General features: G+C 40.7%; 1 protein-coding gene across 1 annotated transcript in view; it reads left to right on the top strand.

Moving 5' to 3' along the window:
- The first annotated feature begins 4,070 nt into the window (after positions 1-4,070).
- mao (monoamine oxidase) overlaps positions 4,071-26,495 on the top strand; it is a 45,687-nt gene continuing 23,262 nt past the window's right edge. Inside the window, exons 1-3 of the mRNA XM_030758419.1 lie at positions 4,071-4,199; positions 18,373-18,467; positions 19,506-19,643. Coding sequence (XP_030614279.1) covers positions 4,145-4,199; positions 18,373-18,467; positions 19,506-19,643 — 288 coding nt within the window. The 5' untranslated portion in view covers positions 4,071-4,144. The remainder of the gene's footprint in view (positions 4,200-18,372; positions 18,468-19,505; positions 19,644-26,495) is intronic.

The raw sequence follows: 26,495 nt of genomic DNA, 5'->3' as shown, positions 1-26,495 counted from the left end.
CCAGGTCTGTCAGGCTGGTAGAAAAATTTATACCTATGTATCTAATGCATGTAATGTTGCCTGACCATAGTGGGGTGGTGGTGGTGTTGTGAAAATTTTAATTCAGAGGCAAAACTGTTGATTTACTCATTCTGATATAGCTGAGAACTTATAAGTGTGAGAAGAGAAGCTTGTGAGGAAAAGTAACACATCATCAGCATATAAGCTCATCTTATGGTCTGTATTTTCTGGTTGAATTCCTTTAAGATTTGCATTTTGTCGGACTGTTGCTGCCAGTGGCTCAATGAAGATGACAAAAAGTGAGGGAGAGAGTGGGCAGCCCTGCCTGGTAACCTATTACATTTATTAGTCTGCGTGTATTATTCGGCTGAGTGTTGACCCTTGATAAAACCTGTTTGGTCAGGATGTATAATGCATGGAGTGATTTTTTTTCTAATCTTCTGGCAAGGACTTATTATTTTAAGGTCTATATTTATGAGAGAGATTTGGCGGTGGCTGGATGGGAGTGTGGGGTCTATCTGGGAGATACTGCAGGGCTTCATGAAATTCAGACAATGAAAGAGGTGAATCCAGAACCGCAACCTGTTCATCATTTCGTTTTGGTAGATTCATATTGTTAAGAAATTCTTCAATTTCAGCATCAGATGGATTAATCTGTGATGAGCATAAGGCTTCATATAAGTTTTTGAAACATTTATTTATTTGTTGTGGGTCATGAATAATGTTCCCAGTTGAATCTTTGATAGAATAAATAGCTGTTTTTTTTTCTTTATTTAGTTTTAACTGGATAGCCAGGAATTTTCCAGATTTATTTCCATGTTCAAAGCTTTCCAAACACAGCCTCTGCAACAGTTATCAGTTATTTCATATAATACCAACTTCGGTTTTCTCAGGTTGCTAATTATATGTTCTTGTGGTGAAGCAGCATAGGCAGTTTCTAAAGATTTAATTTTTTGTTCTAATTGTGACACAAGTGTTTTTTTCTTTATTTTTCTTATATGAGCAGTAAGATATTATTCTGGCCCACATTACTGCCTTTCCTGCTTCCCAAAGAACACATGGTGATATTCCTGGCAGATCATTGTTTTCTAAATAACAATAAGCGCTTCGTTGTTGTATAAGCGCTTTGAGTGCTCAGACAGAGTAGAAAAGTGCTATATAAGAACTAGTCCATTTAAATACGTTCCCCAATCCTTTCTGAAATAATTAATGAAATCTTGTTCTTTAAGTAATGATTTAGTAGTTAGTTCCTAATTGGTGGTGTGACTCTTTTCTGTGTAAGAGACAGCGAGAGACACCGGTGCATGATCACTGATCGTGATAGGATGAATCTGAGTGTCTGTGATATCCATCATCATGGAGCTGCTAACTAAAAAGTAATCTAAGCGAGAGTGTGAATGGTGTACTGGTGAGAAAAAAAGTGTAAACCCTGAGAGCGGGGCGATGTGAACGGCAAGCATCGCAAAGACCAAAATCCTTCAGGTATTGTCTGCAGACTGCCAGTTCCTTTGACTCACTGCTGTACTGAGCCTGTTTATATCTGGTGATCAGAGAATGAAGTGAAGAAGGTATGAAAAAAGGAGGGGTCATCAACATTTGGTCAGTATATGCTAGCGATACATAAATCTATATACAGGTGTTTTTATCTAATGTAGTGTTGCTAATGGTGAAGTTTATCTTCCTGTTATTTAATATGGCCACACGTCTTTGGAGGTGTAGCAGGCTGAGTACATGTGAGGGAACCGTGGAGAGGAGAGTGTGTGTGCAGATGTTCTGGATGACGGTTTCTTTGATATTTTTAAATTTTCTTCTGAGAGCCCAGTGGGGGATTTCACTGACTCCCTGAGGATGGCACTTTCTGCAGTGAGTGTTTCCACCTGCTGCTGACTGAACTTCACAGACTCACAGAGAGCCTGAAACTCTTTGTTTAGGATTTCCAGGATGGAAAGGCACGCGTTAAAGCTGGACAGTTTCTTGTTTATGGACTCCAAAATATCCACCATGTCACTGGTATGTGGAGAGGCCGTGTCTGGGGAGTCTTCAGGGGGGGCTCCTCTTGGTGGACGGGGCTCCTTTGTTGCTGGAGGGAGTCGGCATCTTGTCTGGTTTATCCATGATGATTCGTTCAAAACACTTGTCAATACAATTCTGCAAACTGTCCTCCAGTGTCCTGCAGTTAGTGGAGATATAGCTAGTATAAATTTTATGACCTTTAAGGGCACACCGACCTGTTCAATACTGATTTGCATAGAAGTCAGCATAGGGAGAGACAGCGTAGGAATCTGTTCTGAGTTATTAGAATTTCCTCCAGTAACCTTTTCTTGAAATTGAGCTATTAAAGGTTCCTCAAGGAACCCCCAAAGAACCGACCCAAAGAACCAGAGTTCTTTGAGGCTCGCCTGCTTAGCAACAGCTTTCTCTGTATCTCAACCATCCACCGATGATCGATCGATTCGTTCGGGCCGTTTCATTTCATTTTCAAGTTTATCCACATGAAAAACTCAATTTTAGCCAAAACATCACAGAGATACGTCCCAAACGGCCCCTGTAGATACTTCAATGTGTCACTGTTGTTGAAATGATACCACAGCTCCTTGTAACAGCCACATCCATGATGTGGCTGTGTGCACTCCACACAGTGTGTGCAGAGATCAGTTCTTGTTAGTTGTAACCAACCAAACACAAGAGGGCAACAGAAACTAAAGAATACAGCATGAAGCCACTGAGCGGCTGCATGCTGTAAACACATGATCTATGCAAAACCTTTCAGTGTTAGAAAGTAGACTCCATTCAAACTGAAAACTGTTATGACCACATGTGCATGAGGTTTGATCACATATCAGTTATGTGGAAGGATGCTTCTTGATAAAGAAGCGGTATAACTTGATTTACTTTTATGATTTACTATATGATTTAATCCATCGTATTTCATGTGTAACCCTCCATCTTTTTATATATTTGCGTGAGGGCTGGGGACATAAGGGGACAGCAATGCCCTCGATGAGGAGCTGTGCTTAGAGGGATGAACAGAAAGGAGTGTTTCCATTCTGGGGTGGCTGTAGCTCAGGAGATAGCGCAGGTCACCTACTGATCGTAAGGTCAGCGGTTCAATTCCTGGCTACTCCATGCTGCACGCCGATGTATCCTTGGGTAAGATACTTAACCTCAAGTTGCTCTCTGATGCAAGTGTTGGAGTGTGAATGTTAGATAATAAAAAGTGCTTAGTTAATCATGGAAGTGCTTGTGTGAATGGGTAAATGTAAACATGTTGTATGAGTGCTCAGACAGAGTAGAAAAGTGCTATATAAGAACTAGTCCATTTACCATTCAGTCGTGATTCTGGTAATTTTTTTCAAGGACAGATGGAAGTTGTCATAGCAAGTATAAAGCTGTGCTTTCTTTGGATGCACCTCAGCCTCTCTCTAGCTTTGTGTGAATTAAGAAGACTGTTAAACTTGGAAACCCAGTCTACTGAGACATGAATAAAGTTGCGTCCTTTAGTATAATGCTCTGCTGATAAGAAGAAGACCTTTGGTCAGAAAATTATGGCACCACCATCAGCAGAGGCGTCTGTGTTTATGTAACTGCTGCAAATGCATAAAAAGGTTCAAAGTATTTTCTCTGCAGGCCATGAGACTTCCTAATCGCCCCCCGCCCCCCTTTAAAAAAAATGATAACAGGAGGTAAAATATAAGCATGTTTAAAGAGCCAAAATGAAGAAGCAAAGAGCTCTGTAAGTAAAACAAATTCAGGGATTTTGCAAGGAAAAACAAATGCATGGAAATAAATAAAAGTAGGTGAAGAAAAAGATGAAAGAAAAAAGATGAAGAATGAATTACACAGATTTTACAACGAATTTTAATCGAATAATCAGCTTTTTCACATTGATAGGGGATTTGTGGGGTGATGGTGTTCATGCTGATCAGAAATATAGTAATTGTTTGCTTTTTTCATTCCAGAAAATGTTTTTCCCTGGCTGTCCTCCACACCCACAGCGCAGTACGCTGCTTTACTATCGGTGGGCGGAGTCTGCAGGCAGTGGGCCTGCCCGGCGCTTTTAATACAGATGCTCTCCGCCGCGCACCCTGCGTTCAGCTGCGAGCGGACACAGCCGAGCGGGCAAAGACACACACCAGACATCAACATGACTGCACCCAGCAACACCTACGATGTTATAGTGGTCGGTGCGGGCATATCAGGTAGGCGCGACAACAGAAAACTTTAGTTTGCTGTGCAGGCTGCGCGGACAAGCTGCGTAAATACGCTGATCAGAAATCCAAGCCGCGGCGCAGCGCCTGCAGCGGTCAGATGCGCTTTGTGTAAGAAAACTAGACAACTGTTGCACAAGAACCGCCCGTGTTAATGTTTAACAAGAAGTGGCTCGGCCTCTATCCACAGCTGATCGTGTCTTCAGCTGAGAATGATGGAGACTTTTTATTCGGTGGTGTTTTTCTCCTTCCGTGAGGCTGCCTCCCCCCGCACAGCCACCGCTGCATCACCGCAGCAGCAGTGCAAGTTGAGTAACAGCTAATCAGCCAGTGTATACTTTGTATTACGCAAGAGGAACCGGGTCTGGGGGGGCTAAGTCTCATCCATAAGGCTGACATGTGACTTAGCCGGAGTTGTTTCATTATAAATATGCGTCTCATAAAAGCTGGTTCTTATTTGGTCTGTGAGGCAGACAGAGGCGAGCTGTGATGCTGAGGATGCGGAATAAATGATTCGATCTTTGGCTTACAGACATTGCATTTGACGCAGCAATTGGTGTAATGTTGCACAGTTGCATTTCAAGTGCGAATTGATTATTAAGTTGTCTTTCTCCTCAGTAATAATAATAATAAGGAGGAGGAGGAGAGTGAAATGCCTTCCTCTGGTATCAAAGGCTCTGCAGCTTCCTTAGAAAGCAGACTGTCCTGTTAGGTACTACAGTATTTCCTATGAAGAAAGGAATTTCTTATACCTGGAATGCAAATGTTTGTAGATAGTGTTATTTTGTAGGGATGTGCTGATATATCTGCTGAATATCGGTACTGGCTGATACTGGCCACAGTGATATCGACATTTCAGCAATTACGATGTTATTTGTGTATGTGTGTAGTGTTTATCTGGTGTGTCTGGCTAAATGGTTCCAAGCTGGGCTGGTGAAGAGATCAAAGACTTTAAACACTAGCAGCTTCCTTGCAACTAGGAAAAAAAATCGGTGGTTTCCTGGTTGAATTTTTTGCTGTCAGACACTGATAGCAAGTAGTCTAGAAGTTGAGGTGACCACCTGGTCACCCAGAGGTTGAGTGTGTAACACCCTCAACTTTAAGGTGACCGCCTTCAAAGGTGAGTGCGCAGGTCGCCTGGTGGGAGGCCACCTTGTTTCCAGTCGCAGTCCAACTTTGACTGACTGCACTCGCTCTCAGACAGATTTGCAAAGGTCTGCACATAGTTGCCTTCTAATTTCTAAATGCAGACAGATCGCCAACACACTGCAGTCAGTCTGAGCCATTCTGCACCGACACTCTCTTTGCAACAGTGAACTCAACACATCTGGTTGCCAGCTGGTTGTTTTCTGGTCATATTCATATATAAAAGCAAGATTGCTGAGTGCCTGTGTTTTATTTGCAGTTTAATTGCTGTCATGCAGCAACTATGTCACTGTTTGTGGAGGAATTTTTGTTTCAAACCTATTCTGTTCTGGCTGGACTCTTTATTTAAGTAGTTAATGTAAATTTCTGTTTAATATAAATTTCTTTGCATGTAGACGGCAACAGATTTGTGATATTTTTTCCTGATTTCTCACAGTTAATCGCTGTATTATCACAAACAGATTGCCAGTAATTGCCAGCTTGAACCATTCAGTGGCACACTGATAGCAGACTCTCTCCGTCTTGTTGCCGTTTTATCGCCATCTTGATGTTTTGAAGACCGCAACTGACTGTGCGTGGTTGCAGACCTGTGCCCTGTCTTTAAGTTATTTCAAAGGCAAGATCGCAGGTTCACTGCACACGGTCACAATCATTTTGTGCCGCGGCCTCCAGTGTGACTGTACAACAGTATTAATGATGGCTGGCTATATTTGTGATATAGTGATATTTATCTTTCACTGAGTTGAAAGACTTCAAAACAGGATGTCTTTTCACTTAATTAAGATTCTTTTGTTACCCTGGAACAACTTGGCAAAAAGCTTGGCAGCAAAACAGAAGTTAAAACATGTTATAACAATATAAATAGTGTAATAATATAATAAAAGTATTGGTAGCAGTAAATATCAGTGTGCATTGTTTCAGATCAGAGTCTTACATTCCTCTGACAGTCTCCTTTTTTTTTTTTTTTGGTGTGCATTACAGACTGTATTTGAACACTGTCACACTGTCAGTTACAGAAAACTCCACACATACAGCATGACAGCCACATGTCTTGATTTCTTGTTGATTTAAATCATTTTATTTCAGTAGGTCTGATCATAAATAATGAGATCTGAATCAGAGATGCTGGTTGTCATGCTGTATGTGGGGGAACGTGACTGCTTTGAATCCCTGCTGTTTCTGGCTCTTTTGCTGCAGCTAGACAACTTTCATACATGCGCTTGTGCAGCCTTTTAGGTGCAGACTTGAGGAGGAGGATTCAAACACCTGTCGCGTTGTTGTGTTGACTGAAGTTGTTTTTCCTGATAGTGAGCGAATCTGTGTCCTTTCTGTTCCCAGTGCCTGACCGCTGCCCCTCTCTCTGTTAGTCTGACAGTTCTATCGACTGCGTGCAAGCCTGCATGTCTGCACGTCTGCTGTCAGACACCGAAGAATTTAGGTCAATGTCAGTTCAAATACCAGTCAAACGGGCAAAACAAATGCTACAGAGAAAATGTAACAGCACCAGGAGCTCCTGCTGGCTGCCATCCGCTCCCCTGTCCCGCATTAGGTTCTCGTAATTACACCATTTGTTTGTACCGCTGCCCTTTACTGGCTTACAATGAGCTCCACATATAACAATCACTGTCCAATCAAAGCACAGATGAAACATGGGGAAGAGGGAGTGCTCCTTTCTCCCCTTTAGCACCTCTCTAATATGACGTGCAGTCTCTCTTGTTTGCTTGCAAATGCAATTGTCTTTTTCCTGCCTGCCAGCCAGCCAGCCAGCCAGCCAGCCACCAGGTCCACGGCCCTCAAGGGGCAGGCCAACACTTTCTGAGCAAACATTAAATGCTTGTGACAGCCTGTTATCAAACCGAGAGGATGCCGAGGAAGAGGAAGGGAGGAGGAGGGTCAGATAAGCAGAAATAACTGGGAAGAGAAGGATGAAACCACTTCCTCATGTTTTCCCTGAGCAGCTGTGAATGTGAGAAATGTAATGAGCCAAACTGGGAAAAACCCAGAAAGCAAATGAGAGTATGTGAGGATTAGGGAAGAGAGAAAGGGAGTAGAGCTTGAATGGGGAACTTGAGGTAGTTGTGAAATTGGAAACAGGAGAGAAGTGGTAAAACAGACAGTGCAAAAGTAAGTGGTTCACAGGGCCTGTTTTTCCCAAGCTGACTTAAAATCATCACACAGTGCAGCGTGCTTTTCCCCATTAAACTGCGCAGTAGATGATTTAGAAAGCCTGGCTGCACTTTGTGGGTTGAGGGCCTATAAACGCTTCTGGACTTCTAGTCATCACGGACCTTTACCCAGAGAAGCTGGCTGTAAAGTTAAATCACTGTAAAATTACAAGATGAGCAGAATTTACAGAACTGCACTTACAGATAAAATGTACTGTTTCAGGCAAAGACTTTTTTTTTTAATAATCCAGTTGGAATTTCCTAGATAGAAACTGCATGTTTCTATCTAGGTTTGGGCAGAGAAACACCTCTGCTTTCTTAAACGAGTCACTTAATACTACATAAAATTTGTGATAATAAATAAAGTGAGTCCTTCATCCTGCAAACAGAGTCTAAGTCCCTCTGTGCGTTGCACCACATGAACCAGTTCTCCTGCTGCTCTGATTGCAATGATCTCCCAAACAGTCCAAGGACTGCATTTGGCACCTTGCTGTCCGCAATAGTGTAGCTGGAGTCTGTCTGACCACAAGACAAGAGGCTGTCTGGTAAGATGGCTGAATGATTCTGAGGACCACCACACGGCTGATGTGGTCAGTTTGCCAGTTGGGAGATGAAAAGTTTCCATTGCACTGCACCAAGCAGTCAAACAAATTACCAGTTACAGTTTAGGTTAGGTGAAGGATTTTAGAAAGTGGTTCCTGTGTTACAGGTAAGATTAAGACTGGTGATGGTGAATGTCAGTCAGGTGAGTGTAAACGATTGGTTTGGATTTATGATAGTCCCAGTGAGCCTGACAAGTTGCATTATTCTCATAAAGCAATCTTGGTGACAGCTAAGGACAGCATGTTTCCCAAGGATATAAGTGACACACACACACACACACACACGGACATGAGCTGAAATTCGACCTCTAAATTCAAAGCTTACATAAACAAAACCAATGACGGAAAAAGGTAAATGCTTAATTGCAGGTAGAATTTTATTTAAGAAGAAGAAGTGAACTTTTAGCAGGAAAACTCAAAGTACCAAATGTAAATTTACCCAGAGGTGACTAAAATTCATCATTTCATAATGTTACAGTGTTATTACTAATGCAGCAAGGTGCACTTCAGTCAGAGTAGACAGTAAACTGAAAAATAACAACAATATCTCAAAGTAGCACAGAACTGCGACGTTCTTTCTTTTTGTCCTGTTTTCTTACAAAATCACAAAAGCAGCATGATTGTGTAACTTCGGTGTTATGGATCAGCTGACCCTGAACCATCCTGTAACAGCATCAATAGGCTTAGGCTGTTGGCTTCCCGTGTGCTTCTTCTTCAGTGCACCACTATTGCATTTATTGGGTTAAACCAGCATTAGCATTATTAAACTCTGGCTCTCTCCAATAGTGTTATAATGGCCCTCTCTCACAGTAGATGACTGCCCCTCCCTCAGCCTGCTCCTGCTGGAGGTTTCTTCCTGTTAAAGGGGAGTTTTTCCTTCCCACTGTCACCAAGTACCTGCTCATAGGGGATTGTCTGATTGTTGGGTTTTCCCTCTAATATTATAGGTTTTTTAACCTACAGTATAAATCGCCTCGAGGCAACTGTTGTTGTGAATTCTTGCTATGCGAATAAAACTGAATTTAACTAAACTGAAACGTGCTTTCAATCTCATAAATACCGTTCAAGGACTCAGTGCACCTGCTGTGTTCTGAATGCTCCATATGTGAATAAATCCTCACCTTCTCTTGCAATTCTGTATCAATGTGGCTTCAAGCCTAGATAACCACTTTCTCTGTCCAGCTGTGCAAACAAGAGAACCTGTTGTGTGTGTGCTGCCTGATTCAGTCATTTGATGGACAGCATGTAATTAGTGATTTTCTGCATGCCTGCGCCGCTGTGTTTGCCTCGTGTGTGACAGCGAAAGTCATGAGAAATCTCAGCTGTGTTAATGTTTAGAAATGCTGACAATGATTGTGTGAAAAGTGCGTTCAGCTGATTGATGTTTGCACACCTGGAGGGCCCTCTTTCTCTGTCTGTGATATATTTTAAATGAAGGATTTAGGGGGTGGAAATGTTCCCATTTTCCATCTTTTGGCCATACCCTGACTGAGAGTGTCTTTGATGATTGAATGAATACAATTTGCAATTGATTTACTACCACTGGTGATGGTGCTGCCCTTTAAGGAAGGTGTTATACATAGAATCACATGGGAAACTGATACCATGTCTATACAACTACAACATTGCCTACCAGCCGGTTAACTCAGCGTAGAATGAGGACTGCAAACATGGAAAAGCAGCAGCAGCAGCTGTAAAGCTCAGTTACTTACATATCATATCTCGGTTGTTTAGTCCATATAAAGCAGAAGAATTAAACATTTGCTGATTTATGGTGGGTTATGTTCCAGACTGTTTCTTGGCTGATAGCAGTCATTTCCTGGAATTGCTCAAGTAGCGGGCTGATTACTGGTCCCAGAGTGGAAACTAAACATGGAGAAGGCTGTTTCAGTTACTGCACACTAAAGAGCTGCAACAAACTTTCAGAGCATATTAAACCGGCTCTAACCTTTACAGCAATGAGACATAAAATTAAGACCACCTGCCTAATAAACCAGTCAGGACATGGACATTAGACCTCTCGGGGTATCTTTTCATATCTGACACTGGCAGTGTATCCTTTAGGTCCTGTGGGTGGGGCCTTCACGAATCTGATCAGTGATATGGATCATGCTTAATCAGATCAAGATATGGGTAGTCTACTGGCTTGAGGCTCTTTGTTGTGTTCCTGAAGCCGTTCGTGAGGAGTTTCATCAAAATTAAAACTGAAAAAGGCTTGAAATATTTAACTTTGTGTAATGAATATAGAATAAATGAAAAAAATTCCCTTTTGAATGAAATGAAACACCATTAAGAAAAAAAAAGTTATACATTTCCAATAATATTAATAATCAGTTTCCAATAGTCACCTGCCACCATTTTCAGAGTGCAGCGTTAAGTGAAAAACATTAAAAGCTATATTCTCTAATATTACTCCTGTCTGAATTTCAAGCTTCTGTGTAATTGCGTGTCAGTATTGCTCCTCAGTTTGGTGCCCATAAACACCTGATCAGTGTCTGCGTGCTGAGAACATGAGATTGAGAAAATGTAATTGCGGCATGTCTTGTAAATGTCTCCCCCCTGCAGATCAATATGTAGCCTTATAGGGCTCTGATTCAAGTGTCTCACTTGTCACTCAGAGACTGATTGATTTTTTTATTTGTGTCTGTGTTCCTGTGAAAAGAACACGTCGTCTAGACGCAGACGCACTGATACACACACACACACACACACACACACACTGACTCTCAGAAGTATATGTTCATCAACATCACGCTTTATGTACATTGTCAGGTCTTAGAAGTCAGCTTGGGGCTTAAGAATATAAAAACTGTTAAAAAAAATTGACAGAACATTAAATATGCTCGCATATTTATCCCTTTAAAAATAATTACATCACTCATGTATAAAAGATGAAGTAATTGCATTAACTCCAAGCGTGAGAGGAATAACACTTTCATCTGTGAAATTATAAGATGCGGCCAATTGCTGGTTTGCTTAATTTAGCATACAGGCTGGAAACAAACAGAAAGCTATAGACTGTTCATAAAAGATGGCTGTAGCCTCAGTGACATCACCCACATGTTTATGGACTTCTTCTGTTTTAAAGCCTCCAGTTTAGCATTTTTTTGCCATTGCCATATTATTCTTTAGAGCCAGTAGTGTTCATATTTTGATGTTCTGGTGAGTTATCAGCTAACTGTGGCTAACTTGGTTAGCACAAAACACCCACAGGAACAGATGCCTGCTAATTATTGCTAGCATATAAAAAAAGTAATAATAGAAATTCACTCATAGCAAAAATCGGAGCAGAGGCCCGTGAAGTAGAGCAATATTTGGTAGAGTTAGAGTGTGATTCTGCTGTCTCGGCTTCACCTTTATTTTTGTCAGATTATTTTAGTCTCTCTTCTGTGTTTTTCCCAGGAACTCTTTGCTAGTATTTCTCAGGCTCTTCCCAGTAGTGTGCTGTGTTCTTTGTTCACTCTCCCTAAGTTAATCAAAATAGCATTTGTTTTACTCTGTTTGGCATTTGGGTCCTCTTTTTGCTAAAAATATAACAGCAGGTCATATTATCTGTCAGATAATTGCATTACAAATGCTCCAAAAAGCACCAACAACACAAACATGGTCGAGTGGACCATGCTTAGGGAATTCAGTTAACTGTGGTGAAGCCTAGCAGGCAAATAGCTGCCTGTTTGGCGTTACTCACTTTTGGAGCGGACGTTGCAAATGAGAAATCTGGTTGCAGCTAGTCTGTCTCTGTCCAGGCTAGCTGGGACTTCTGCTAGCTGTTTTGTATTCAACACTTGTAAAATTGCTATGATAAGGTCACAATACCAGAAATTTAGCAGTCAATATCAATACCAGTAGCATTATATAATTCTCAACACCCAATTTGATGAAACGCACCGAGTGTGAAGTGGCAGGTATCAGAATTACCACCTCTAAGTTTGAGGCCATGGACCTCAGCCTGGAAAAGGTCCACGAGACAAGTTGCTGCTCCACGTGTAGGAGTTTAAGTATCTTGGGGTCTTGTTCATGAGTGAGAGTTGGTGGGAGCGGGAGACCGACAGACAGATGGGGCTGCAGCGTCTGTTGTGGTGAAGAGTGAGCTGAGCGTGAAAGCAAAGCTGTCGATTTACCGGGCAAACTACATACCTAACCCTCACCTGTGGTCATGAGCTTTGGGTAGTGAACAGGGAATCGTGGAACAAGGAAGCACATGTCCACGAGGGAGTGCGCGACAAAGGACAAGAGGAGACTGAGACATTAAATACACACCAGATAACGAGGGAAGATGAAACAGGTGGAAGGACCGCTGAAACTAATCACAGATGATGAGACGAAGTAAGTAGAACGAAATACAAAAAACGAGTGACAAGAGACCATCAAAATAAAACAGGAAATAACTAACACTGAGACCAAGACTCAAACATACGAACTTGACACAAAGACAGAAGACAAACAAACACGGAGACAAGATTGGAGGAACAAAATGGAAAAAATTTAACAACCTATCACCAACTAAAGCAATCGAGGAGCCACATATGAACACATATGAGATATAAGGAAATAAACATAAGATGTAAACACTAGGAAATAACAGAAACCAGAATACAGAACCATAATCCAAAGATAATCAAAAATACAAAACTAGAGAAAACATAAACATTCCCAGAACTCAAAACTTTGGGTCCAAGACCCAGAGACCATTTCAGGTAGATTCTGAATGTCTGTCAGCTCTCATCTGCTGTAAAACGAGGCTGCTGATGCGATTGGGCCGATTTAAACGAGGAAACACTGCAGGGGGAAACACAGCAAGAGCAATTAGAATAGAAGTGAAAAGACAAATGGCAGGTAGTAAGCCAGAGGTGGAATGAAGGAAAGTCAGATGATAGAAAACAGAGAGCGGCAGAGAAGAGATAAAGGCACAAACAGGAAATGGCCAAAAGGACTGCAGTTTTGAAACATTCACAAGAGTCACAGCTGCACGCTCGATGCAGACAAGAAAATACCCATTACTGATAAACAGGATGTCATGTGTTGAAGATTACATTTACTGTAGTCTAGGTAGAACAGCTATTATGGCACAGGAATCATATTAGTTCTAAAAAAAAAAAAAAAAAAAATCGTCTTTCTCAGCCAGATTATTTCATTCATTCAGATAATTAATCAAACAGCTGCAGCTGCCCAGTTCACACAGACACAAATGTTCCTGCTCATAACTCACACCCCGATTTTGTTTGTCATGTAGGGAACATTATTATGCCAGAGAGAAACTCGTGTCTATGTCAACATAATTAATATTAAACAAACACAAATAAATATTTTCCTATCTAGCATCAGATCATGCACAGAGCAGGCTGCGTGTCTACCAAATCACAGCCAGCCAGACAGGCATTTTCTTTCATGGGGTAGAACTGGGTTGCAAATGGGCTTGCAGTTGTGCAGCAAATTGGATGTGTGGAAGGGTGTCACCTGACACTGAGATCAGCTGATCTGCAGGGATTGTGGCTGAGCTTGACTTTATGGCAGTTTTCTGTACCACCCAGATTTGTCTGTTTTATTTACTGTAGATCTGTGTTTGAGGGTCTGAGAGATTTATGGGAACGGGTGTGTATTCATGTTGAATTACACTGAAAAGGCTTTAGTTCAGAAACCGTGGGAGAGGAGGAGTATCTTCATAGTATCTTCATACACACACACACACACACACACACAGAGGCGCACACACTGTATACAAATACAGTTTGTTCCTGCCAAGTGGCCACATCTTAACAATTACTGTTGTCAGGGAAACTGTGTCTGCCCCTGTCTCTTTTTCCATCACAGAGGACGAGAGGGGGGAGGATGAACAGAAGCATGTGTGCGTGCGTGCGTGCGTGCATGTCTGTGCATAGCTGCACAGAAAGCTCTGGAAACTTACTTCACACTATCAAATCCAGTCCGAACCTACAAATAAAAGTGTCCTTAAAACTTATGTCCAACTGTGTCCTCTTTCAAATGTCTCAGAAACACCAAACAATTGGGTCAACCAGAGCCCTAAGGTGCTGTGGTGGAGAGGAGAAAAGCAGTGGTGGGAAATCAGCGGGGGAAACAGAGAAGGGAATACTGGGAGAGAAAAAGAAGAAAAAAACCATTCGGACAGAGATGGGCAGACGAGTCCTACTGCACGAGAATGAGCTGCACAGGAATAAATTCACACAGCGTTATAGCTTCAAATCATTTTGTCTGTCCATATGCTCTGCTAATGTATGTTATACATACACTTAACATGGACATATGTTAATGTAGCAGCCGCAGACTTTTCATTAGTGTAGCGTAAGCTTCCTCGCACACTCTTTTCCAGTAAGCCCCAAAATCATTCATCATTCCTGCACCGTCCTGAAGGATTCCTTAAATACACCTCAAGGAGACAAGGACAGAGAAATGTTTCTGGAGGAGCCAAGAGCGAAGGAAGCATCACTCAAAGCCAGTTTGTAGTATTATTTTTATTTATTTGTTTTACAATCCACACACACACACACACACACATTCTTAACACTTCTTGTCATTTACCATAACAAAGTGACATCCCTTCAGACTAATACTATGGAGGCAAGGATTCCTCATTTGCCATATTTGTGTCCTCGTTTCTTGTTCTCACGTGTCTCCTGCACATCTTCGCTAAGACACAAGAAAGAGACGTAATTGTGAGACAAGTTAACATAATGAAATGCACCCCATGTCCCACTGTGTGAGCTCTAATATAATACTTCAAATCTCCTCCCCTCTCTTGTCTGGTCCCTCCATCTGCACAAAGGAGGAAGAAGCATCGCTGAACTGACACCAGCTGTGCGTCACATGTCAGGACGATTGCACTTCAGGGTGGCTACAGTACATCTGTTTGATAAATATCAAGCTTGTCTTCTGGTGCAGAAAGCCTCTTAACAGGATGGGAAATCTGGCTCAGAGTCTTTTAATTCTTCATGATTTCCGCCACACTGCCTGACTCCATTTGTAATCCCCTCTGGCATATTTTCACGGCTTCATTACAAACTATTTAAAAATTAATGAAACGGTATCAGCCCTGCGCCCAAACAGTCTCTGAAACAGCCCTTTGCTTGCTGCAATCATTCCTGCTGCTCATAATAGCCATTTAAAGGTCCTTTCCTGATAATAAGCAATTGGCAATAAATAGGTTAATTGCATTATGTGGCCATATGTGAGGATGTGCCGGGCTGCAGTTTACATCATTTCTAGACCTGACCTTTGTCCTTTTGAATGTAAAACATAACTCTTTAACATAACTCCTGCTAAATATTCGTGTGGAATGTGTTCATAATTAGCTGATGGTTTCTTGCATAATGGCCAAAAAAAAAAGCTTTTTGTGACGTTTCAGTGACCTTTGACCTTTGTGCTCCCGTCCCATTCACTTGGTAAAGGTGCAAAAAGACACACAACCACAAAAATCTTTGTCTGCATAAAGATCAGAGAAAGAGCAAATACATAAAGCAGTAGTAAAAGAAAAACGTGAAAAGATGTGTTTTGGTTTCTGGCTGATTTGATTCCTGGATATTTTCCCTTGTGCTTAAATCTCCCTCTCGGCCTCTCTCGGCTGAAGTCGCTCGGTCTGAGCGTGTGCGTTTTTCAGTCCCTCGTCTTTGTTTCGTGGTGGGGGAATGGAGGTAAACAACAGGGGAAAGCTCAGGTGGCATCCTTTGAAGTGATGATCACTTCATGCTGATCTGTTAGTTGCATTTGTACTAAAGCTTGTTTTGTTTTGTTTTTAAAGTGAACAAATAGAAAAAAGTGAAGCCTCAATTAGGATAAAGAAGCTTTCTGATCAAAGCCATATTTCAACTGGAAGCTACTTCTGCAGTGATTGCTGTAGGCATAAACAAGAGGTGCAGACAGACACTCTTTGTTTTCCGAGACAGAGAGTGACCTTTTGAGCCGAGGGTAGGTTAATAGCATCAATTTAACGGTAGAAGATTTGTGAGCCTCCTCCTGATCGAGGCTAATGCTTTCTGCAAAGCCCGACAGGCTGGGCGTGTTTGTACATGAAGGGAAGGCTGACGCGGGGTAATGCAGAACAAACTCTGCTTAAACTAATGTAAACCTTCCGAGATCCAAAAAGGAATTAGTCGGGAAGGGAATTTAGGGCAAAGGCCAGAAAAAACATTTGCACAGATGTTGGTGCCTGCTGACAGCAGAGGCGTTTTTTGCTCTGCGCTGTTTTCTGCTTTTGTGCTCCTCATTCATCAGTGTCTGGTGATGTGCAGGCCCTGAATGTAACGTGCAGCAACACAGGCTTTTGTGTAATTTTTGGCATTGGCATTTTTTGTTTCATTAAAGGGGCCCTGTGATGCTCTTTTCCAACATTTTGTTTTATTAGACTCTTACTTGAGTAGCTTTGCATGATTCACAGTTCAACATAATCCTTATTTAGCTTATACTCAAGAATGAAACAAGCCATTGTAGGCCCTCTCCCTTTAAGGCCTGCTTTCTTCTGATTGGCTGCCCCTCGCAATCAAAAAACAGCCATTCATCGTTCTTCCTCCCCACCGTCACCAACTGCTTGCTCATAAGCCAGTGTCATAGTCTACAGGAACATTTCTCCAGGCTTCTTGAAGGACAGCTCATCTTTGGATGTTTGCTGCCTTTTGTTCTGTTTTCTGTCGAGATGACCCCAAACTGCCTCAGTAATGCTGAAGTCCAGACTCTGGGGAGGCCGATCCATGACCGATCCTGTTCCTGTGTTTTGTCAGTGTGTTTGGGATCATTGCCATGCTGAAAAATGGAGCCATTTCCAATCAGCCATTTTCCAAATTGTATTGCACGTTGGCTAAAATCTGAAAGTACTTTTCTGTGTTCATAATTCCATCAATTTTGACAAGATCCTCAGCAGCGCTGGTAAAACTCTGTCACTCCATGATGGACTTTTGCATATAGCTTTAAACACTCACTGTTGGAAATCTCGACAATGATTTGAACCTAAACTTCAAATTTAGGTTGATCACTCCATAAGAGCTCTTGCCACTGATTTTCTTGTGTACTGTGACATACTGTACCTCTGCCTTTTCTCCCTGTTTCCCTTCTTTAAGGATGGCTTCCTGACAATATTCTGTATGTTTAGGAGCACTGTGGTGCAGTGCCTCTAAGCCATACTTTAATTCTCTGCATGTGTGTGTCCATGCCTAGATTCGTTTATGTTATGTCTTGTTGAATTAAAGTTATGACTGAGATTGCCAGAAGTCAGTGTATTAAAAACTGTTTTTCGGCTTTAGGCTCTGTGGTTGATGAGCCAGCGAGTACTCAGTGCTCTTCTTGTTAGCTCTTCTTCCTCACATGATCAGCAGGTTGGCTGGTTTGTGATTTGTTGAGGAACCCCCACCCCCTCTCCCTCCATTCTTTCCCATAGTGCTCATGGGTCATTTGAAAAGCATCCATCCATCCATCCATCCATTCACTTCCGCTTAGCCTGGTCAGGGTCGCGGGGGGGGCTGGAGCCTATCCCAGCTGTCATAGGGCGAGAGGCAGGGTACACCCTGAACAGGTCGCCAGCCTGTCACAGGGCCAACACAGAGAGACGAACAACCTTTCACACTCACATTCACACCTATGGGCAATTTAGAATAGCCAATTAACCTAACCCCAGTAAGTGCATGTCTTTGGAATGTGGGAGGAAACCGGAGTACCCGGAGGAAACCCACGCAAGCACGGGGAGAACATGCAAACTCCACACAGAGAGAAGGAGAGGCCTGGGCCAAGGTGGAATCGAACCCAGGCCTTCCAGATGGTATTCTATCTGTGAGGCAACAGTGCTAACCACTGCGCCACCGTGCATTTGAAAAGCAGTTGTTGTGTAATCCTTTTTAAGACCAACATGTTTACCAAAAAATATCCAGAGTAAACACATAAAGGAACACAGTGCGTGCAGGAATAACTTTATATGATAAAACAGCATCTTAACTGTGTCTTTGTAACAAGGAGATAAAAATGTTGCAAAGATTCACTTTAAAAATGCACAAAGAAGTTCGAATCTTCATCTTTCTAGTCAGATTTTCTAAAATAATTCTCTTCACCTGGCTGTAAGTTAAAGCAATCGTAGTCTCACAAAAACATTTCGAAATGTTTCATTCAAGAAAAGCACGGCTTGAAGCCATTCTGTCATTAAATTTAAAAGACCTCCACAATCCCTGTTCCTGTGGGAAAATCCTAAAGAGATGATTGAAGAAAGGAAGTGCATCCTTATGTTTGCATCCTGTTCCTGTCTCTGTCCTCCTGCAGGTTTGAGTGCAGCAAAGCTGTTGAAAGCCAGTGGGCTCGATCCTGTAGTCTTGGAAGCCAGGGACCGGGTCGGTGGTCGTACCTTCACTGTGCAGGTAAGACCAGGAGTGCCAATAGTGCTGTAGATGCAACTGTTTTGTGCTTTAGTAATGTGTGTTATAACAGGCAGTAAGAGTAATATTTGATTTATGCAGCATTTTTACAACCTTTTCAATTCATTTCAGTTCAGTTCAGGTTTATTTATATAAGCACAACAACTGACGCCTCAGGGTGCTTTTAGGGAAAAACCCTACAGTACAGACCCTTGTATTGTATTTGCAGCAGTGAGTATAGATAGATAGAATAAACTTAATTGTCATTATACATACAACAAAATTGATCATCATACAACAAGTCATATAATGTCATTCATACTATAATAAAATTTTGTTCAGAACAACCATCCAGGGAGATGGGTGTCCACAGCTGCAGCCACACTGGCACCGCCGGTGATTAAAAGAAACATTATGCTGACCAAATTACACAGTCTGTTGACACAGGGAAATGTTTATTATAGAAATAAGATGGTAATTTTCATACTTACAATGCAGTTCAACATAAGAAGAACAAACTATATGTTTAAAATTTTGAATGCATGTTTTTTTTCTCTATTGTTATTTTGGACCGACAACAGTGATTGCTCTTTTGTCATATTGTAGCTTGAGGAAATTTTAATACATCCATAAATTGATGCCACTCCAGGTCTCAAAGGATGTAGTTGATCAGCTGTCAACTATACAAGCTGGGATCCATGCAGTCAGCACAACAGTGAAAATGAGTACTGTAATGGACGCTGAGTACAATTAAGAAGTTGACCCAGGACAAAGTCTTGTGGTACTCTAGATGATGTGTCTGTTCTTTGTAATGAGAAGACAAAAATGTTACAATTTGACGTTCATGTTAGTCATATCAGTCTAGAAGCTCAAGAATAGATCATTAAGACTTTTCAGCAATATTTGTGACATTTCTTTCCTTGTTGTCACTGCTTGTGTGTGTGTGTGTGTGTGTGTGTGTGTGTGTGTGTGTGTGTGTGTGTGTGTGTGTGTGTGTGTGTGTGTGTGTGCGTGCGTGTGTGTTTGTGTGTGTGGTTTCAGAATAAGGAGACAAAGTGGGTTGATCTAGGCGGGGCATACATCGGACCAACACAGAACCGCATCCTCCGCCTGGCCAAAGAGTACGGCATAAAGACCTACAAAGTCAACGAGCAGGAGAATCTGGTGCATTATGTTAATGTGAGTGTCTTTTTACCTCTCAGTCACCCCAACAGGTGGGCAGGTAGCCAGCCGGGCGGTGTGGACACCCAACTTTGTGAACACTCGGATCTCAGATGGGTTTGAATGTTGGTGACCTTCTGGAATTTATCCAACATGTGGTCTAAATAATGACGAGGTTATTATTTGTTACCAATTACAGACAAATAAGGAGAGTTGATGTGTTTGAATAGACCTTTGACAAATAACAGGCCATGAAGTATAATCACTGGTCATGTACCCAGTCATAACAATGCTGGTGCTTTTCCTGTCAGCTTGACTTTTTCTATTTGCTGGTCAAGGTTGCAACTGCAAAAGATTGCACAAGCTAACAGAGCTAGCCTCCTCGCTGAAATTTATGTTTGTTTGGAATCTTTTTGTTTGCGCTAAAAACAAAGTTTGTTGTCAGCATTATTGACTTTACTTCATTTGTCTGATCTCTGCTATATTAGCCACTCCACACACACAGTAGTACAGAAACACATGAATAGTGAAACAGAGAGCAGAGGAGAGAAACCTGTGATTTCACACTGAGCTCAGGCTTTTAGCTATAGTTGACTGAAATATGTAACCTGTCTACTACAGACTTGAATAGGTCAGGATTTCTATGTTTGCCCTTGTGTTATTGAGCAAATTTGTTAAACTCTTTCTTACCAAAGATGATGAAGATGAAGAGAGGCTTCTGCCCACTCATTTTTAGGTTGGCTGTTTCGAAGAAAAGGTCGAGTTATTGTCATAGCCTTGGCATCGGCGGCATCTGTTCCACAAAAACTGAGAACAGTGTGGCGTAGGATGTTCATATTCACACCATCAACCTTCATACACTTGTTCACTGACTTTACTGTAACAACACTTTGGTTTTGGCAATGACAGGTAACCAGGTTGTTTATGAAGGAAGACACCTGAAACACTTTAATTAAAAAAATTAGACATTTAATGTATTAAAGAATCAGAAAAAAAACACACATGCATGTGGGGACTCGCTCTCTCTCTCTCTGAGCCCGTGTTCCTGTTTAACCATAACATTTTTATGCTGCCTGTTATCTAAGCATAAACAATCTCTGGGCGCTGTGAGCTGACCTTAACAACTCCCTCCATTTTTCACATCATTCATGGTGTGAAAATTTAACACCCCTATGGTTAATAAACTATTGATTAAAACTAAAAACAACATGAAAACAAACAACATGACATTATAATATATTTTAAAGCACAATAAGTCACTACAAGCCAGAGTTGCTCTCAGATGATATTTCTGTGAGCCTCTGAGTTGTGTAATCAGTGTTTATACTAAACAAGATCACAGACACACACACACACACATACACGCATTTGTTAGAGACAGAGACAGAGGGAGAGAGCATCTCTCTTTTTCAGTGAAGAATGGAAAAAGCATATGAAAAGCATTCTAAAGCATTATTATTATTAGCACTCTTATTTCCTAAAATCACCTCCTTTTCTATAAAGTAAGACCAAACAAACAAAAATGCCAAACAAGTGGACTAAAGCACGAGACACAAGATCATAAAACATGACCTCAGAATACATCTGTTTAAAGCACATCACATAAAACAAATATTTATTATCACATTTTCATCAATTAGTATTTATTTGCTGAATATTTGATCCTGTCATTACAGTTTCAGACTCTTTTTGCTTTTTGTCTTTTCCCGGGCGACTGAAAAGAGGAAAAGAGGAAACATTTTCCCATCATTAAAGATACAGGATTTATTTATTTATTTGAGTTCTCTACTAATTGTGACAATGCTCTGGAGAATTGAACCGCTATGGTTAAATAGTATTTAGACTGAGTAAACCACACAAGTAACATCTATGTTATTTTATTCTGCTGTTAATGATGTTCACTTCTATCACTAAGGTTTCCAATCAGTCTCTGTAGGGTTAATCAACCTGTCCAACCTGGACTAATTCAGACACCATCCCATTTTCCCAAGACTCCCATCCTCCACACGTCAGTCCTCTGTTTGGCAAACCGGGGACTTTTAATGCCATTTATACTCAGATAACAGGACATCACACTGAGATGTTCCCATCCACAGTGTGACGGACAGGTGTTCCAGTCCGAGGCAAAACATTCCCTGTAAAAGGCACATTTCCTTATAAGCAAAGAGCAGTTACTGGTATCTATGAAAACTAGTCTGGTTGTATTGTACTGATTTTTCCTGCTGTCTTTAGTTTGAAAAATTGAGTCTGAACTGCAGGCCTTTGGGGTCAATATTTAAATTTGAATAGAGCCTGTGGTCTGATCAGGTCTAACTATTCAACATGACTTTATTTATTAATTTTACCCACTAAATATAACACCCTGACTCAAAGACTATCAAATTAAAATCTACACACTACAATTTGCCATGAGACATATTTAACAGCAGAAGTGAATGTTTGAAAGATCTATTATTCAGTGGCTTCATATTAAAGATCTCTTGATTAGTTTAACTCAGTCTAAATTTTCTGCTCTAGAAATAATTCAATCTATTTGGATAAAAAATAAAAAGAATTAATTCTCTGAAATCAACACTTAACACAGATTTAGTTTACAGTTTAAATTTGCACATTTGTACATGTGTTATAGCTGTGGAATAAAATGAAAACAAAAACACTAAAGACTAAAGGTAGAAGCAAACATAAAGAAAAACATCCAAGGATCCAACAATACATTGCCTTTGGCAATTCAATAGGGAGTTTTTGGAAAGGAGCCACATTTGGATCTGTTCTTTGCTTTTTCACTTAATTGATAAAATTATAAAGTTTTAGAGCAGCTCCCTCCTTTTGATTCAGCTGTTGTCACAAAATATTTATTTTTTCCTCTAGCTTTTCTTTTTAAGGTTCCACTAAAACTGTGTTCCTCATGGAAACTTTTTCTTAAAATATAATAACAATTGAACATAATTTGTGATGATTAAGGCATTTGTCTGTTATATTGGCTTTTATTTTAGGAAAATCAATTAAGTTTAACTTTTCTCCACTAATTGTCTCTAATCTGATAGAGTCAGGGACCCACGAGTGTGCTCCCCTTTAAAATAAAGGAAATAAAATTTAAAGAGTAAAGTTAAAATAAAGTCAAATAAAACAATCAAGAAGAAATAATTAAATAAATAAAAAGTAAAGAAAAATTATATATATCTGCTTCGCAATGTTTATAAGGGGTTTATGTCAATGCTTGCAATCAATGAGATCATTGTTCTATATATTTATGTATATACACGCATGTAGACATACATATGTTTATCTAGACACACACACACACACATATATATCCCCACCCCAAATTTTTCCCAACATATTCAAGATTATTTATCAAACCACTGTTAAGAATGTGCAAAAAGAAAAAGAAAAGAAAAAAAAAGAAATGGGGGTGAAATAAAATATCCCCTGTTATAAAATATAACAGGGGAACAAAAGAACTACGCAACGTTTTTAGATTTTTGCACTTTTATGTCCTTCAATGGTAGGCAGTACTCACTTTGTATCAGGGGTAAACCTTACCCTGAGTGCTCTTGACCCCCACTCCCTAACTCTACCATCCATACCAAAAACAAACAAACAAACAAACAAACAAACAAAAGCAAAAAGGAAAAAACAAAACAACTTATAGTACTCATAACTCATTTGTCTCTCACTCACACGCACACAAGCTGTCTCTCTGTCACACACACAGCAATGCTGTAAGTGACACACACACACACACCACAATGCTCAGAGAGACGTACACGCACAAACACACTCCAGCTGCTAAACATTACAACCATTTTTCCTTTTTCCCTGTCTCTGAGCCGCACACACTCAGATACACACACATACACACACACACAGACACTCAGATACACACACATAGACACTCAGATACACACACACACACAGACACTCAGATACACACACACACAGACACTCAGATACACACACACAGACACTCAGATACACACACATAGACACTCAGATACACACACACACACAGACACTCAGATACACACACAGACACTCAGATACACACACAGACAGACACACAGACACTCAGATACACACACAGACACACAGACACTCAGATACAGACAGACACACAGACACTCAGATACACACAGACACTCAGATACACACACAGACACAGATACACACACAGACAGACACACAGACACTCAGATACACACACAGACACACAGATGCTCAGATACAGACAGACACACAGACACTCAGATACAGACAGACACACAGACACTCAGATACACACACAGACAGACACACAGACACTCAGATACACACACAGACACACAGACGCTCAGATACACACAGACACACAGACACTCAGATACACACACACAGACACTCAGATACAGACAGACACACAGACACTCAGATACACACACACAGACACACAGACACTCAGATACACACACAGACAGACACACAGACACTCAGATACACACACACAGACACTCAGATACAGACAGACACACAGACACTCAGATACACACACAGACACACAGACACTCAGATACACACACACAGACACTCAGATACACACACAGACACTCAGATACACACACAGACGGATAGTAACAGAAAGCGTTTCCTTTTCCTATGTAATTCAGCTTTAGAGTGTTTCCCAGATTTTGTTTTCTTTTGTTTTCAGGTGCATAATTTAAAACAAAGAATTTAAACAAGCTTTTGTTTTATCTAACAGCTGACTGAGGGACGTCTCCCTCATGATTGTTTACATTTACTACAACCTTGATATTTGTCCTCTGGACTTTATTCATCCTTAATTTTGTTTTACTGGTTTCTTTGAGGATTTCATCCCTTGTTTTTTCACTGCAGTATCAGCCCACTTGTTCCCTCATACACACTGATACACACACACACACACACACACACACACACACACACACACACACACACACACACACACACACACACACACACACACACACACAGATACACAGAGGCCTCATTCACACTTTTAGTTGCAACTTTTACTAACAATTTCATGCCAATTTCTTAGTTTCTGTTTTATTCATACAACACTTTTGTTACAATTTTTATTTCCTGCCAACGTATACCATGAGAGTTGACCCAATCAATGATTTTCAATCCTTATTTTACCTCAATGAAACTACCTTAGTCTACGCTACAAGAATGTCAATATTTTAACCGTCTTAGGCAGCTATCAGCCTCTACTTTTTGCAGCAAAATTATCAATATTTTAAATGTCTCTCATGGTATAAAGCCTATTGTCACACTACTGTTCTTCATGCTGTGGATATTAGGAGTTATCTCTATTCAATAGAAAATTTTCCAGCCACACACTCTTCTTGGTTATAGTAAATAAATAAATTTGATCAATAGCCTAATGCTATAGGGCAGTTTTACGTTTCCAGTATCTCTCACAATCCTTTTTTTCACTCATTTCAACTCTTATCACTTCACTTATTTTGTTTCTTTTACCCATCATTTATTTATTTATTTTTTAATGCCAACCCCTTTTTGTTTTTCTGACACTTTAATATCTTCAAGCTTTAAACAGTTTAACAGATCCTCTAAAATTTGTTCACCTTACCTCCTCCTCACTCACAAAAAATTTTAACGTCCAATTCTGCAGAATTCGGTTATTTAAAAACAGCAGGTTTCTGATTACCTTTTTTATGAGGTGCCCTGTGAGGGTTTTGAGGAGTTAAAGTCCCAAGGTGAGTCCTGGAGAAAATATTCCCCTTTGTCCTCTTTTTCCAATCATCCTCCTTCACAAATCACCTGTCATTACCTGTTATCAGTCCTTATCACGTCGGGGTCACCATCTGTCAGGTAACCAGGTTGTTTATGAAGGAAGAAACACTTTAATTAAAAAAGGACATTTAATGTATTAAAGAATCAGAAAAAATACACACATGCATGTGGGGAGTGTGCACTCTCTCTCTCTCTGAGTCCGTGTTCCTGTCTAACCATAACATTTTTATGCTGCCTGTTATCTAAGCATAAACAATCTCTGGGCGCTATGAGTTGACCTTCGTCATTCAGTCTTGTTCAAGCTGGTTTTTCATGATCCAGATTCCTCTCAGTCATAGGCACATCTTCTTCCTGATGTTCTAATTTAATCAATACAGAGAAATCTTGTCCAGATTAATGACAGAACATGGTGACGTTGGTGATGTTTTAATTGTACGTTCTGTGGCCGGTCCTCAAGATAAGATGCTCTGAAACAGAGAAGTTAGTCTATTACTTTCTGATCTGTTGCTCTCTGTCTAATATATTATTTAATTGTTTATTATTTGGTTGATCCACTGTTTATTAATTAATTTACTGGAGTTTACCTTTACATTGTCCTTTATTCATTGAGTAAAAAATAATCCCTAACAGCAATGACATGTTGGCTGTATTTTTAGCCCTAAAGTTTGCTGTTTGCAAGAGCATTGCCCCCATATCTTTTCCTCAAGTTACTTAGAGAAGACTAAGGTAATATTCAAAAAGAAAACCAAATGTTCCCGTGGCTTCCTATATGTCTACAGAGCAGCCAGCCACTCGTCCCTTCCACAGCATTAGTGACTAGAGATGCTAATCTTTGCCAGAGGGATTTCAGTAATGCAGTTTCTCTTTTCTGAGTGGTTGAAAGGCAAACAAAGAGGGAAGGAAGAAAGAGACACTCAGGCTATATTTCTTTGTTCCTGTTATTCTGTGCTCGATATCTCATTAGTGGGGCCGCACCACTGTCCTTAACAGAGTTGTGTCCTTCTACCTGATTTAATTTTCCATTGCTGCCATGTCCCCTGGTAAAACTACCCCTATTGTAAATCACTGGACTGAGTAACATGGCTGGCAGCTTTCTGT

The sequence above is a fragment of the Archocentrus centrarchus genome, chromosome 21 (genome assembly GCF_007364275.1).
Source record: "Archocentrus centrarchus isolate MPI-CPG fArcCen1 chromosome 21, fArcCen1, whole genome shotgun sequence".
NCBI lineage: Eukaryota > Metazoa > Chordata > Actinopteri > Cichliformes > Cichlidae > Archocentrus > Archocentrus centrarchus.
Note: the sequence above shows the minus strand (reverse complement) of the source record. Positions and strands in the feature narration are given on the sequence as shown.